A 14316-nucleotide genomic window follows, 5' to 3' on the forward strand; every position below is an offset into this window, starting at 1 on the left:
GGTGCAAGGAGTCTTCCAAAATGGCTCCCAAAAGTCACATTACCACTCTTGAGGATTCAGCTGGTGTTGGAACCAGACTGTGGCTGTCTCAGGAAAATTAAGAAACCTATTGAAATTCAATGAAGATTTCCAAGAATAAACAGAAATGTATTGACAATAGCTTCCTTAGATGTTCGTATCTCACTACAACACTGACAAAATGAGAGCCATTCAAGGTAATGACTGAGACCAAGATAATGGCTGCATGCAACCATTTCTGTAGCGATCACAGGAGAATCATCTGAATATCAACTGGGAGATCACGGACCATATCCAGGACTGCTGTACTGTACCAGATAACCATAGAAGTGGAAGAAGCCTTCACTCATTCCCAGGGTATGTTCTCGACAATCCATTTGAGAACACGACCCGGACGTCATAATAGCTGCTGAATGTGACTTCAAAGTTTCGATTCCTTCTCCTTGGAAAGGGAATCTTCAAGCAAGCCAGACTTTCAACAAATAGTAGAAACTGATCACATTTGCAAATTCAAAGATAAATTTTATCCTTAGTTATCTTAAATCAGCTAATAACTATCAGTTTACTTAAACAACTTAAAGTCATATTTGTTATAATCCAACTTTTTAATCTTGTTAAAAGCACAAGTCCCTGCTGCTGGTCATTTTTAATTAAAACACTCAAAAATTAAAAGGCGGCAACATACAAGCTTATACAAATTCATAGCTCATAACTCCAAGAGGGCATGACTGCTGCGTATTTGTAAAATTAACTCAAACTAATAGACTAAATTGAATATGACTGCATCGTCATAATGATACACATGAAGAAATTAAATCAAGGCCATGCTTGTTATGTTTACAATTGATCTATTTCCCAACAGACAATTTTATAATGTAGTTGAATTTCACAAAACAAATCTTAAACTCATCATTGTCCACGTTTCCTAGAGAACACATCAGGTGCTAGCATATTGCTTTCTACTGCTGTTTTCACCTACCATTTCTTACAGCTGAAAACTAACTGAATGCTGTGCCTAGCTTTGTGGTACCTAGTCCCGATGGCTCAGCTTTGGCAGCTCAGAGATCTATATTACATTTGCATATTTATTTCTTTTGTGCTGGTACGTCCTGATTGAATTTTGTTGCTTGGGCGGTTTTATGATTTTGCATCATTGGTAAATAAATCCTAAATCAATACATCAGACATGGCTGCATTAGCATGAGATATACTTAAGTTAATCGGAATTTGAATTAAGTTTTGCACATGATCCCTGACAAATCATGGTATGCACCGACACAACTACTTGTAATGCCATTCGGTATTGGAACTGACATGTATTTGGAACTGACCATTTTATCTTTTCATCTCAGTTATCTCAATTTGGTGTGCTTTTAGAGGTTTACTTGGAAGACTGTTCTTAGTGTAGTAAGAAACAACAGAAATTTCAAATCATTACACAATTTTAAACTATTTGAATAACATGGTTCAGACTAACTTATACAAAATAAACAAACCACATCCTCTACAAGTGATTAAGATTTAGTTCTTCATAGGTATAATTAACAATACATCTAGATAATACAATGAGAGTTATAGCTTCTAATGTCCCATATCTTGTGGCCATCTTCCACTTACAAATTATCAGAGGTAATTCAACAACTTTCTACCAAACTCAACCTTTTGCACAGCAATTGAAATTGGATCAAACTCAAAGTTAGGGGAAAGTAGATTCCAGTTCTGCTACTGAAGCAAATTTTGGAGCCTATAGGAGTTGTGTCAATGCAGCATTAGCTACCAACCATCTTTGAAACTTGTTTGATGTTACCACTTTAATTGATTGGTGTCTTGGCAGTCTCCAAAGCACAAAACAAAATCTGTAAAAGGGCTGATGTCATGTTCAATGGCAGAGGGATTGAATTCAAGAGTCGGGAGGTGATGTTGGTACGGCCACATTTGGAATACTGTGTGCAGTTCTGGTTTCCTCATTTTAGGAAAGATGTGGAAGCTTTGGAGAGGGTGCAGAGGAGATTTACCAGGATGTTGCCTTGAATGGAGAATAGGTCATACGAGGATAGGTTGAGAATGCTAGGCTTTTTCCTCATTGGAACGGCGAAGGATGAAGGGTGACTCGATAGAGGTTTATAAGATGATCAGGGGAATAGATAGAGTAGACAGTCAGAGACTTTTTCCCTGGGTACAACAGAGTGTTACAAGGGGACATAAATTTAAGGTGAAGGGTGGAAGGTACAGGGGGGATGTCAGGGGTAGGTTCTTTACCCAGAGAGTGGTGGGGGCATGGAATGCACTGCCTGTGGGAGTGGCAGAGTCAGAATCATTGGTGACCTTTAAGCAGCAATTGGATAGGTACATGGATAGGTGCTTAAGCTAGGACAAATGTATGGCACAATATCGTGGGCCGAAGGGCCTGTTCTGTGCTGTATTGTTCTATGTTCAAAGCTCAAAAATGTGCTATAAAAGATATCAAAGAAATAATGCTACAGAAATTCACAAATCATTCAAGTGTCAAGAATAATTTGTGTGTATGTATACTGCGAGTTCTAGTTCTAGTTCACCAGTTGAAACAGGCTGAAGGTAGATAATACATTAAAGTAAAAAATGTACAACTGGAGAAATAACAATGATGGAAGTTTAACATTTCATATTGGATTCGGTGTTATGCATTTCCAGAGTGAAAAGAATTTCTCACATAAAACAGAGCATTACAAAACTACACTGCAAATTCTTAGCCATATATGGTATATTTAATTATATGCATTCTTTAGAAATATTAACTTGCCACTTAAAGTGGACATGAGAAATTACTTTTGTGATAGAATAATATCTCAATCAAATTTAAAGATCCTAATGAGCCAGAAATGACAAGAGGATGATCCCCTCCACCACAAAACCCTGATGCATTCCCTGAAACACAAGATAACTAGAGGGTTAGATTCAATCTTCTGCAAGTGGCTGGACATTCATGAAACATTTTAGGAGCAAATTACTGCAAAAGCTGGAATTTATAACAAAAAATGCTGGAAATCACAGCAGGTCAGGCAACCATTCCATAGTTTATCTTTGTGCTATTATTCTTTCACTGTGCTCCCGCCATCCCTAACCTATATACAATACCCAATCTATCAAATGTGCAGTGATTCACCAAAACTGTGATGCTAACAATAAGCAAGATCATCAGTGCCAGGAAAGGGCATCAGGGATCTCCTAGACTCACACTGTCTGCCTTCATTCTTCGTGGTTCATTCAGCTAGCAAGTAATCAGACACACGGTACTGAGGTGATAAAGCATTGTGTAAGGTGAATGAGGAGTTGTCATGATAGACAGGTAGTAAGTGCAGCATTTCCAGATGAAATCTGAGGTGGTGTCATCTGCTCTGTCGATCTGCCAACTCCAAGTTCGAATTTAGCCAGAGGCTTGAATAAATTTAAAGTTCTACTGAATTAAATTAATATAATGGCATTTCTCCAGGTTGTCCATTATAAGCCACACTTGCAGTGTTTTTGGTCTCAGTGAAATAATAAGGCAACTTGAAGCTGTCATAAATCATAGCGTGTGATGGGGTGTTCGGGATAAACTTCCTTTAGCATTTCAGTCAGCCTTTGTTTAAAGATTCCCTACACTGTGGAAACAGGCCCTTCAGCTCAACCAATCCACACCGACCCTCCGAAGTGTAATCTACCCAGACCCATTTCCCTCTGACTAATGCAGCTCACACTATGGGCAATGTAGCACGGGCAATTCACTTGACCTGCACATCTTTAGACTGTGGGAGGAAACCGAAGCACCCGGAGGAAATCCACACAGTCACGAGGAGAATGTGCAAACTCCACATCGACAGTCGCCCAAGGCTGGATTTGAACCTGGGTACTTGGTGCTGTGAGGCAGCAAATCTAACCACTGAGCCACCCTGCCCCCCCAAGCTCTCCTAAATGCTCAGAATAGCTATCCCTTCCAACAGTCAATGGCTGCATTTCTTGGAGATAGATAGGAGTATCTTATTTTGTTAAGGTAAACCTCAAAGTGAGGAATTTTGATACTTTAAAAACAGGATAGTTCCTCAGTTTTTTCTAACAAATCAAACCTTCCTTAAACAAGCGCTAATTCAGATCATGTCAGAAGAAAAAGCCCTAATGTTCAGACCATTTTTACCCCAAATGGGATAAATGCCCCATTGAGCATAGTAATAAAACTTTCTATTTGTCACAGCAGCTTTACTTTTGACCTCAGACTAAAGTTGCTAAGAAATATAAGAAACAGAAGCACAAGTAGGTAACTACATCTCACATTTGCTCTGTAATTTAATAATGATCAATCCTTTCACACCTAATTCCCATACTCCTCAATTCCCTTATAGTCCAAAACTCCAATAATTTCATCTAGTTGAGAAGGCACTCAATGCAGCATATAACTCTGCCACACTGTGCCAATGCTACATTATTATAATCTCAAACAATTCTTGCTTGAAACTTTTCCCTGTCTGGTTGAGGCTCTACAATTATAAAGCTAAAAAGCAAATGTATAATTTCATTAAGAGTTCCACTTCACTAAGGATGTTGCACATCAGTCCACATCCAACGAGCTGGTCTTAAAAACTGAATCCCCCAATATGCTAAAACAATCAAAAGCATTCTAAATAAATCAACCCACAACATTCTAAAAATCAAAGTCAATCACAACATCATCCAATGTCGAAGGATCCTTTAAAAATCCCATCCAAGATCCTGATCCCACAAGTAACAGTTTGCTGACTGAAATGATTGTTTATTGCTACTCCCTTTTCTCGTTTCAACCAATCCTCAATTTTTCCTCAACTTTACAAACCTTTATCTTTTTTGATAACTTGGTGTCGCACATTACCAAATGTCTTTCAAAACTCCAAACATAAATCTTCTACTGATTTCCCTTTATCTATTCCACAAGTTACATTCTCATAAAATTGAAACAAAAATTTCAAATCTGCATTTCCTTTCGTAAAACCTGGTCAATCAATATGATGTTAAAAGGTGTCCTGTTGGCATATCCTTAACATTGTTAGAACCACTCCCTGCTGATTTTCACTATTTTATTTTATCTTTATCTCAAAAATCAAATTGGATTTAGAGCTATGAATTGAGAGCTGAGAGCTGAATGTGACCATTGGACCGGAAGCAGTTTAAATAAATCATTTTGTGTTCTAGAGACACTTGGACTCTGGAGAGTGCTTATGCTTAAAGAGATAGTAGATGATGACTGTTAAATTGGTTGTTTTCCTATGAGGTCCCAGTTAACAAAGAAAAGCCAGAGTTTGAACTGGTTTTTGAAATAAAATCAGAAGGATCGCCCTGTAGATTTCACAGGCACAGAGGTTTGATTGCTCTGTATTTGTCCACTCACTATCACCCTATTGAAAGGTGAGAATAAAATCTCAGTTATAAAATTAAATAAGCATTCCTCAGGCTTTACTGGAAGATATTTGCACGCACTGGTATCATTGGAAACCAAGCAAAATACAATCATATGTGCTGATGTTACAGATGGTGGAATCTGCTTAAGTAAACTGATTAGCTACATTTCATTTATTTTTCCTTTTATAGTCATAGAATCATACAGCACAGAAACAGACGCTTCAGCCCAACTAGTTCATGCTGATCATAATCCCAAATTAAACTAGCCCCACCGACCTGCACTTGTCCCCTATCCCCCCCCAAACATTTCTTATTCAAATATTTATCTAAATAGCTTCCAAACGTTAAAATGTGGATATGCCGGTGTTGGACTGGGGTGGACAAGGTCAGAAGTCAGACAACACCAGGTGATAGTCCAAAAGGCTTATTTGAAATCACGGGCTTTCAGAGGGTTGCCCCTTCGTCAGGTGAAAAGAGAGAGAAGCACACAAGCACAAAATTTATAGGCAGAGAGATTAAAAGATCATACAAAATGGAGTGTCGACAGGTTGAATAATAGGTCACTGCAGGTGATCAAGAGTGTCAGACAGTGTGAATAAAGTGTCAGCAACTGACTAATAAGCAGAGGGGATGACCTATAATCCAGATAAATGAGGCAGAGAGGTAATTACAAAAAAATGAAAGATAAAGTGATGCTGAAGACAAACTAAATGACTGGAATAACATGGTAGCTCGCATGCTCAGGGTCTAAACAGAGCACTAAGTAATCCAAAACTGTACAAACTAATTAAGGTAGAGACATCATAACAATTTACCAAGGTGATGGTGTCAAAACAGGACACCAAGGAAGATTTTACAGATACAGGTCAGTGTGCTGGGGTCACATGTAACACGACATGAACCCAAGATCATGGTTGAGGCCGTCTTCATGCACACGAAACTTAGCTATCAGGTTCTGCTCAGCGATTCTGTTGTATATCTTGAAGGCCACTTTGGAAGACAATTACCTGAAGATCAGAAGCTGAATGTCCTTGACAGTTGAAGTGTTCCTTGACTGGGAAGGAACATCCCTGTCCAGCAACTGGTGCACAGTGTCCATTCATCCGTTGTCGCAGCATCTGCATGGTTTCACCAGTATCCCATGCTTTGGGGCATCCTTCCCTGCAGTGTATGAGATTGACAACATGGGCCAAGTCACATGAGTATCTGTGTGTATACGTGGAGAGTGGCATTCTCACATGTAATGGTAGTACCCATGTCAATGATCTGACACATCTTGCAGAGGTTGCCATGGCAGAATTTTATGCTGTTGTGGTTGATGTTCTGAAGGTTGGATAGTTTGCTGTGAATGATGGTCAGTTTAAGGTTTGGTGGTTGTTTGAAAGTGAGAAGTGGAGGATGATCTTGGCAGGTTCTTGTCATCATCGATGACATAGTGATGGCTGCGAAGAACATGGTGTAGTTTCTCTGCTTCAAAGAAATACTGGATGACAAAGGGTACTCTCTTGGCAGTTTCCTGTGTCAGACTTCTAAGGAGGACACAGAGGATAGAGACAGAATATGACCGAAAGAGTCCCCTTCATTGTCCAGTACTTCCTTCAAGTGGAGAAACTACACCATGTTTTTTGCAGCCTTCAATAGAGCACCTTGCCAAGATCATCCCTACGCTTTCACTTTTCACCTTCAAACAACTACTAAAACTGTCCTGTTTTGACACCACCACCTTGATAAATTATGATCTCTCTCTACCTTAATTAGTTTGTATGGTTTTGGGTTACTCAGGACCCTGTTTAGACCCTGGGCATGCAACCTACCACACCATTCCAGTCATTTTGTTTGTCTCCTGCATCACCTTATTTTTAATTTGTTATAATTACCTTTCTGCCACATTTATCTGGATTATAGGTCATCCCCTCTGCTTAATATTCAGTTGCTGACACTTTATTCACACTGTCTGACAGTCTTGATCAACTGCAGAGACTTATTATTCAGCCTGTCAAAGCTCTCCTTTGTATGATCTTTTGATCTCCCTGCCCATGAATTCTATGTCTGTATGCTTCTCTCTCATTTCACCTGATGAAGAGGCAACCCTCCGAAAGCCTGTGATTTCAAACAAACCTTTTGGACTATAACCTGTTGTGTCTGATTTCTGATCTTTTAAATGATTTAAGTTAACCCACAACCAGCACTTCCTTATGAAGTTCATTCCACACAGTAAGCCCACTGTGTAATAAAATTGTCCCTCACGATTTTTGAAAATCTCTCTCCTCTCACCTTAAAAATATGCCACCTAGTCTTGATATCCCCCACCACAGAGAAAAGATACCTGTCATTCACCTTATCTATACCCTTCATGATTTACAAAATCTCTATAAAGGTCACCCCTCAAGTTCAGTGAAAAAAGTCCGAGCCTATTCAGCCTCTCTTTATAACTCAAACCTTCCATTCCCGACACCATCCTGTTAAATCTTTTCTGAACCCTCTCCAACTTGATTATATCCTTCCTATAACAGGGCAACCAGAACAGTAGAAGGGTGAGGATTTTCTTTGCTCGAAGTATCATTATTCTATTTCCCACACAGTAGGGAAAGCTGGGTCAATGAAGACATTGAAGACTGACTTAGACATATATTTGATCTACAATGGTTAGAGAATGGACACAGTATTTCAGAACAGACCTCATCAATGTCTTGTGCAACCTCAACATGACTGTCCAACTCCTATACTCAAAGGTCTGAGCAATGAAGGCAAGCTGCTAAACCGTCTTCTTAACAACCTTGTCTACATTTGACAAACTTCAAAGAATGTGTACCTGAACTCCTAGGTCTCTCTGTTCTACAATACCACCCAAGGCCCTACTGTTAATTGTATAAGTCCTGTCCTTGTTTGGTTTACCAAAATGCAATACCTCACATGATTTATTCCTCAAATGTGTCTGTTTGTCTGACGTTGTGAAAGGGTGGGGGATGGAATTAAAGAGAATTGGATTTAAATCATAGACATTAATCAGTTTACTTTGCTGTTCAACTTTGCTTTGCTAAAGTTACTGTATTGTTAATGAATTGTCAAATGTTTTAAGCTAAACACTTAGTGTTTAATATCAATTATCCACAATATCCGGGATTAGTTATTCAGAGATCTGGTTAGGAATCATTAGGAACCTCAACGTTGAGAGATTATTGTATACAGGGATAGGGAGACTGATTTGATTTGGCTGTTCATCTCCATATCATAATAACATTGGATTCTAGTACATTCCCAATGACTGATGAAAGATTGACAATTGGAGCATTGTTCCCATTATCTTTCCCGATTTCGTTGCACAGCAGTGTCATTTTTATTACGTTCCAATCCAATGGGACCATTCCAGAAACCAGGAAACATTGGAAGATATAACCAGTGTATCCACTATATCTGCAGTTCAGGTCAACAGAAGTTGCCAGATTACAGCCCATTAATATTGCCATACTTTCTTTCACTAATATCTTGAGCTCCTCACTCTCATGAGCACCTTAGTTCCCCACTATTTCTTGTATTTGGTCCCAACAAAGAAATAATTTAACAGCTTTGCCATTCCTTGTTCCTATTAGAATTTCTTCTGTCTCAAACTCTAATGGACCTACATTCAAAGTTACCAGCCTCTTCCCTCCAAAGACCTGTTAAAGCACTTTTGGCTCATTTACTCTCACATCCTATTATTTTGCTCTAGTAATTTTTGGTCATCCTTTACTGTTACTTTAAAGCTTTTTTATATCTGCATGCTTACTTCTCTTCTTGACAACATTAAACTTCTTTAATCCAGTACTATCCTTAACTTTTTAGTTAGGCACAGGTGGATCTCTTTTCCCATGGAGCTTTTACTTCTTAATAGATTACAGACTTAGTAAGCATTTGAAAATGGTTACTTAATTGTTTCCATTGTTCATAACAATAACACAATTTAACTTCCCCAATATCTTTTTGCCAACTTGTACCCCTCACAACTTTGTAATCAGCTTTACTAAACCTAGTTTTTGACTTGGGAATTTCACACACAAACATAATGTGAAATTCGATTAAGATCACCCTTCCCTTTACAATGTGGTTCCCAACTAACCCTTTACTGTGGTTTTGGGTAATGTTGCCATGAACCAACATGCAGATGAGAATTAGGATGGAGATAAGGTCAGATTCACATAGGAGTAGTAAGAGGTGCTAAATGTAAGTGCTTTCCTAGCTCTGATTAACTAAAAGATGAAATTGAGAGCAGTCACACCCGGCTGACCCTTTATCTTTATATGTATCTATTTATCCTATTTTCCCGATGCACTATTGCCATCAAATGTTTGCCACTTCATTTTGCTGTTTGGTTTTACTCAAAACACCACAACACTCTGTAGTCTTGATGTTTCTCTTCAAATTTAAACTATTTCCTTTCACTATTTCCTCCACCCTTATGCCATCCTTTAGTTCAAATCCAAATCTAAAAGCATGAAATGCACCAGGACACCAGTCAAGACAGTTTTAAGTGGAGAAGTGGAGCAAATTCTAATTTAACGCTTTCTATGGCCAACTTTGTATTAAGCAGGACTACAGTCTAGACACCCCATACTGGTCTGTTACCCGCCCTTGATCACTTCATTTCCAACTGCTGACATTGACTGCCTCAACCTGTCCACCCCCCCCTCACCTACTCCATCCTCTTGCCCTTGCAAAACACAGCCCTCCAATCCAATCCCAACCTCACCATCAAACCCGCAAACAAGGCTGAGGCACAGTGGTAGTTTGGTACATCGACCTCTAAACTGCTGAAGCTAGGTGCCAACTCGCGGATATTTCCACCTACCACCACCTCGACCACAATCTCATCTCTCATCATCAAACCATCATCTCTCAGACCATCCACAACCTTACCATCTCAGGGAAGCTCCCACCAACAGCCTCCAGCCTCAGTCCAGGAACCACACACCGCCCGGTTTTACCTCCTACCCAAAATTCACAAACCTGACTGCCCCAGTCGACCCATCATCTCAGCCTGCTTGGACACAAGCCCAGGTACTGACGATCACAATCCAAATCACTGCAGACAAAGCTGCATGTATCTCAGGATTTTAAAAAAATAAACTGGTATTTAAACAATTTTACACACTGGCAGCACTGATCAGTCAGGCAAGCAAATAACATTCTGTCTACATTTTCAGTTCACCTCAAGTTACAAAAACCTCATTTCAGCAAAGCAGTACTTGATTCACAAACTGAGGAACAGTAAAATACTCTCTGGGATACCCGATACGGACTTGACTGAGACAGCTGATTTACAGTGCAGTGACACCAACAGCGTGGGTTCAATTCCCACACCAGCTGAGGTTACCATAAAGGACTTTCCCTCTCAATCTCTTCCCCCTCGCATGAGGTGTGGTGACCTCTAGCGGTACATCACCACTAGTTGCCTCTTTCTAATGCGAAAGCAGCCCAATGGTCCTGTAGGGCGATGGAAACTTCATCTTTACCTGCAAAGTGTCAACTTAGATACCTTCAACAATAAAAGAATTGGAAGACTGCGGTGCACAAATACACCACATTTCCCATCGTCTTGCTTCACAGCATGTCTGCAAAAGCATTTAAACAGAGCATCTGTCCTTTCTTTCCAGATGGAACAAAATCAATCGACTTCATGTTTATTCAGACAGTAACCCTCCCTAAAGGTTTTGTCGAAAATTAATCAAAATAAATAAATGTAAAACACATTTATTTTCAAGAGTACAAAAAGATCAACTCAATTTCCTGTTGATCAAGGATTATTAAATTATAAAGGACTATCAAGGTGAATGAATAGTGCATTTTTCTGCCTATTCAGGGTTACAGTTCAAATGTCATAAAAAGAATTTTTTTGATAATACAATATTAAATATTTTTGAAAGACATAAATAGAAAAAAAGTAAGCTTCTTTGCTTTTCCCAACCATATGTTGCAAACCAGGTGTTTAGATAGGGTAATTTTTTTAAAAATCTGTTGACAACTTCTATTGTACACTACCTTGGTAAAACAAAGTAAGGTATATTTTGTTTGGAAACAAACTCAAAATGGAACCTTGAATACTATGCCCTGTTGCAGAGAATGTTCTTTTGAATTGTAAAAAGACTAGTAAAGTGGAACTGTGTGCTATTTATTTATTGGTTACACAAGGAGAAGCTGGATTTGATACTTTTGAGAGACCCATTAACTTCAGGTACTTTACACTATATAAGAAAAGTGTTTATTGGTTGGCAAGTGACTCTGATTGGTCGAGTTAGAATAATGGAAAAGTTTGGTTGGCAAACTAACTTAGTGTGTTGTAGGGATCAGTGCTAGGGATGCAATAATTTACAATTTATGACTTGGACAAAATGACCAATTATCATCAGCCATAAAGGTCAGTAGGAACCTAACCTGTGAGCAGGATACAAAGAGTCTGTAAAGGGATATGAATAGATAAATTAAGTGAATGCCAAAAACTGGCACATGAAGCATAACATAAGAAAATGAGATTGCACTTTGGCAAGAATAGAAAAACAGATTGTTTAAAAGAAGAGGCAGCATTTGTGCCAGAATATGGAGGCATCTGAATACCCTCATACATAAATCATAAAAAGGTGGCTTGCATGTACGGCAAGTACTTAGGAACACAAATTAAATCATTTATTGTAAGGAAATGGTGTATGAGAGTAGTGACACCTTGTTACCTCAGTCCAGGGCTTTGAGGAAACCGTACCTAGAATAGCGCTAAGTTTTAGTTTCCTCACTCGAGAAGGGATTTACCTACATTGGGAACTGTTCAGAGAAATTCACTAGGCTGATTTCAAGTATTCAACTATTGTCCCCCAAGGAAAGGTTGAGCAAATTACACCTATAGCCATTTGAATTAAGAATGAGGGATAGTCTTACTGAAACACAAGATTCTGAGAGAAGTTGACAAGGTAATTGCTGAGACGTTGCTTTTCTTTGTAAAGGAATCTAGAATCAAGGAGCAGTTTAAAAATAGAGGTCTTCCATTTAAGGCGGAGTTGATGAGGATTTTCCTTACCAGAGGGTCATTAGTCTTTGGAATTATCTTCCCCGCACAGTCATTGACTGGGTCAGAGAATGCATTAAGGCTGATGTAGACAGATCTTTGATCTACAATGGTTAGGGAATGGGCAGTGAAGGCCACATCCGGTCATTCATAATCGTATTCAAGGGAGAGTTGGCTCAGTGGGCAAGATAGTCTACTAATGCTGCAAAGCTGTGACTTGCTGTGAAGCCAAATTGCTAAACAAGTAATATATTGAATTAACTGATCTGTTTCTCAACATTCACAAAGTTCACGATACTCAACTCAACTAAGAGCAGGATACTTACCTGAAAAGATCCTTTTGTTGTCAGGCACAATGCACTGCATAAAATCGGACAGTACCAGTTGAATGAGACAATAAAGTGGTATTATTTAGGTAGCATTTCCATTCGAGAAGGGCTAATGCCAATTACTTTGGCATTTGTTTCCAGGCCAAGCTTTCCGAAGAAATATTTGCTTATGTACAGTTGAGTGTAGATTGCAAATGCCATGGTCATCAACAAGATTCACAAATTTAGGTTAACATTAGCCTTTCCAATCACCTTCAATGATCAAACATTATTCTATAATTCAGATTTTTTACAATATACTTATAGATCTTAGATTTTAACAATAATAAAACACGTGTTTCTATATTCTTTTGTTTATTTGTAAAAAAAAGTCATAAAAAGTAGATCTTCTATCAACTGCATTTATTTGATTCAAATTCTATATATCTCCACTTGTGTTTTTCTACGTCTTTGACAACCCTGCTTTTAACAATGTAAAACAGGACACATCAGTTTCAATATGCAGAAAAAAAATCTCTTTTCATCTGATAATTGCAGGAAACATACAGGACACAGCAGATGCCGGAAAAAACATGTTTATAGTCACAATGGGATTGTAGGCACAATGTCCATGGAAAGTATTCCTCTATAAAACAAGAACTTAAGGTTTCCAACCCTTCCTAATGACATCTTCATTGTTCTTTGTTCATTCTTCATATAATCTGGGGACAGGTCTATCAGTCTCTAAAGGTAAATCGCTAGGACATGGCCCTTCCAGTGTTTCATATTCTGAGATCACAACAACTTACATTTATATAGTACCTTAATGTACGAAGATGCCCAGAGCATTTCACAGACAAGATTATCAAACAAAATTTGATAGCAATATTAGGGCACATGACCAAATGCATTCTCAAAGAGATAAGCTTTTAAGCTGTGCTGTAAAGGAGCAGAAAGAGGGAGAATGGTAAGAATGACAATCCAGGACGTAGGGTCTGGGTAATTGAACATGCAGCTGTCAGGGCTCATGTAAAAGGATGAAATGACATGCATATTTTCTAAACTCTGACAGAACTCAGTGCTATCTGGGGTTGGGTGCAAAGTGTTTTTGAGCAGCTGACTATTTAGTTTAGGCAATGCTGTGTGCAGTAGCAAACAGTAAAAGTTATCAGATCGATAGAGAGAAGGGATAAATCAATCTGTACAAGGGATAAAAACAAAGTTTGGAACATGACTCTTCACTTCTAAAGAAGTCATACTGAATTCAAAATGTTAACTCGGTTTCTCACTCCACAGCTGATGCTGCCTGACCTGTTTCTCCAGCACTTTGTTTTTATTTTGGATCTCCAGCACTGTGCTTTCAATCTATAAAAGCCTTGGATACAGTCTCATTTGGAGTACTGTTCATGAACATACAGTAACCTGTGAAGCTTGTACAGAACTCGTGAACTACTATGGTGAACTATCACAAGAATAATACTTGCTAAAAGAGAATCCAAGATGAGGTTCTCTTAAGAGAAAAGGTGCCTTGGGAAAGATGTCACATAAGATTAAGCGAATAATTAAATTGATATT

General features: G+C 38.6%; 1 protein-coding gene across 3 annotated transcripts in view; it reads right to left on the reverse strand.

The window, feature by feature from the left end:
* The window catches only part of cfdp1 (craniofacial development protein 1), a 185541-nt gene that overhangs the window by 118621 nt on the left and 52604 nt on the right, over window positions 1-14316 (reverse strand). The window contains exon 6 of one of the 3 annotated variants that reach the window (XM_060838157.1): window positions 6230-6564. The exons of the other annotated variants lie outside the window; for them this stretch is intronic. Within the exon in view, the coding sequence (XP_060694140.1) occupies window positions 6363-6564 (202 nt within the window). The 3' untranslated portion in view covers window positions 6230-6362. Of the gene's footprint in view, window positions 1-6229; window positions 6565-14316 lie in introns of those variants that run through there. 3 annotated transcript variants of the gene reach the window in all.

This window comes from Hemiscyllium ocellatum, chromosome 17 (assembly GCF_020745735.1).
Source record: "Hemiscyllium ocellatum isolate sHemOce1 chromosome 17, sHemOce1.pat.X.cur, whole genome shotgun sequence".
Taxonomy (NCBI): domain Eukaryota; kingdom Metazoa; phylum Chordata; class Chondrichthyes; order Orectolobiformes; family Hemiscylliidae; genus Hemiscyllium; species Hemiscyllium ocellatum.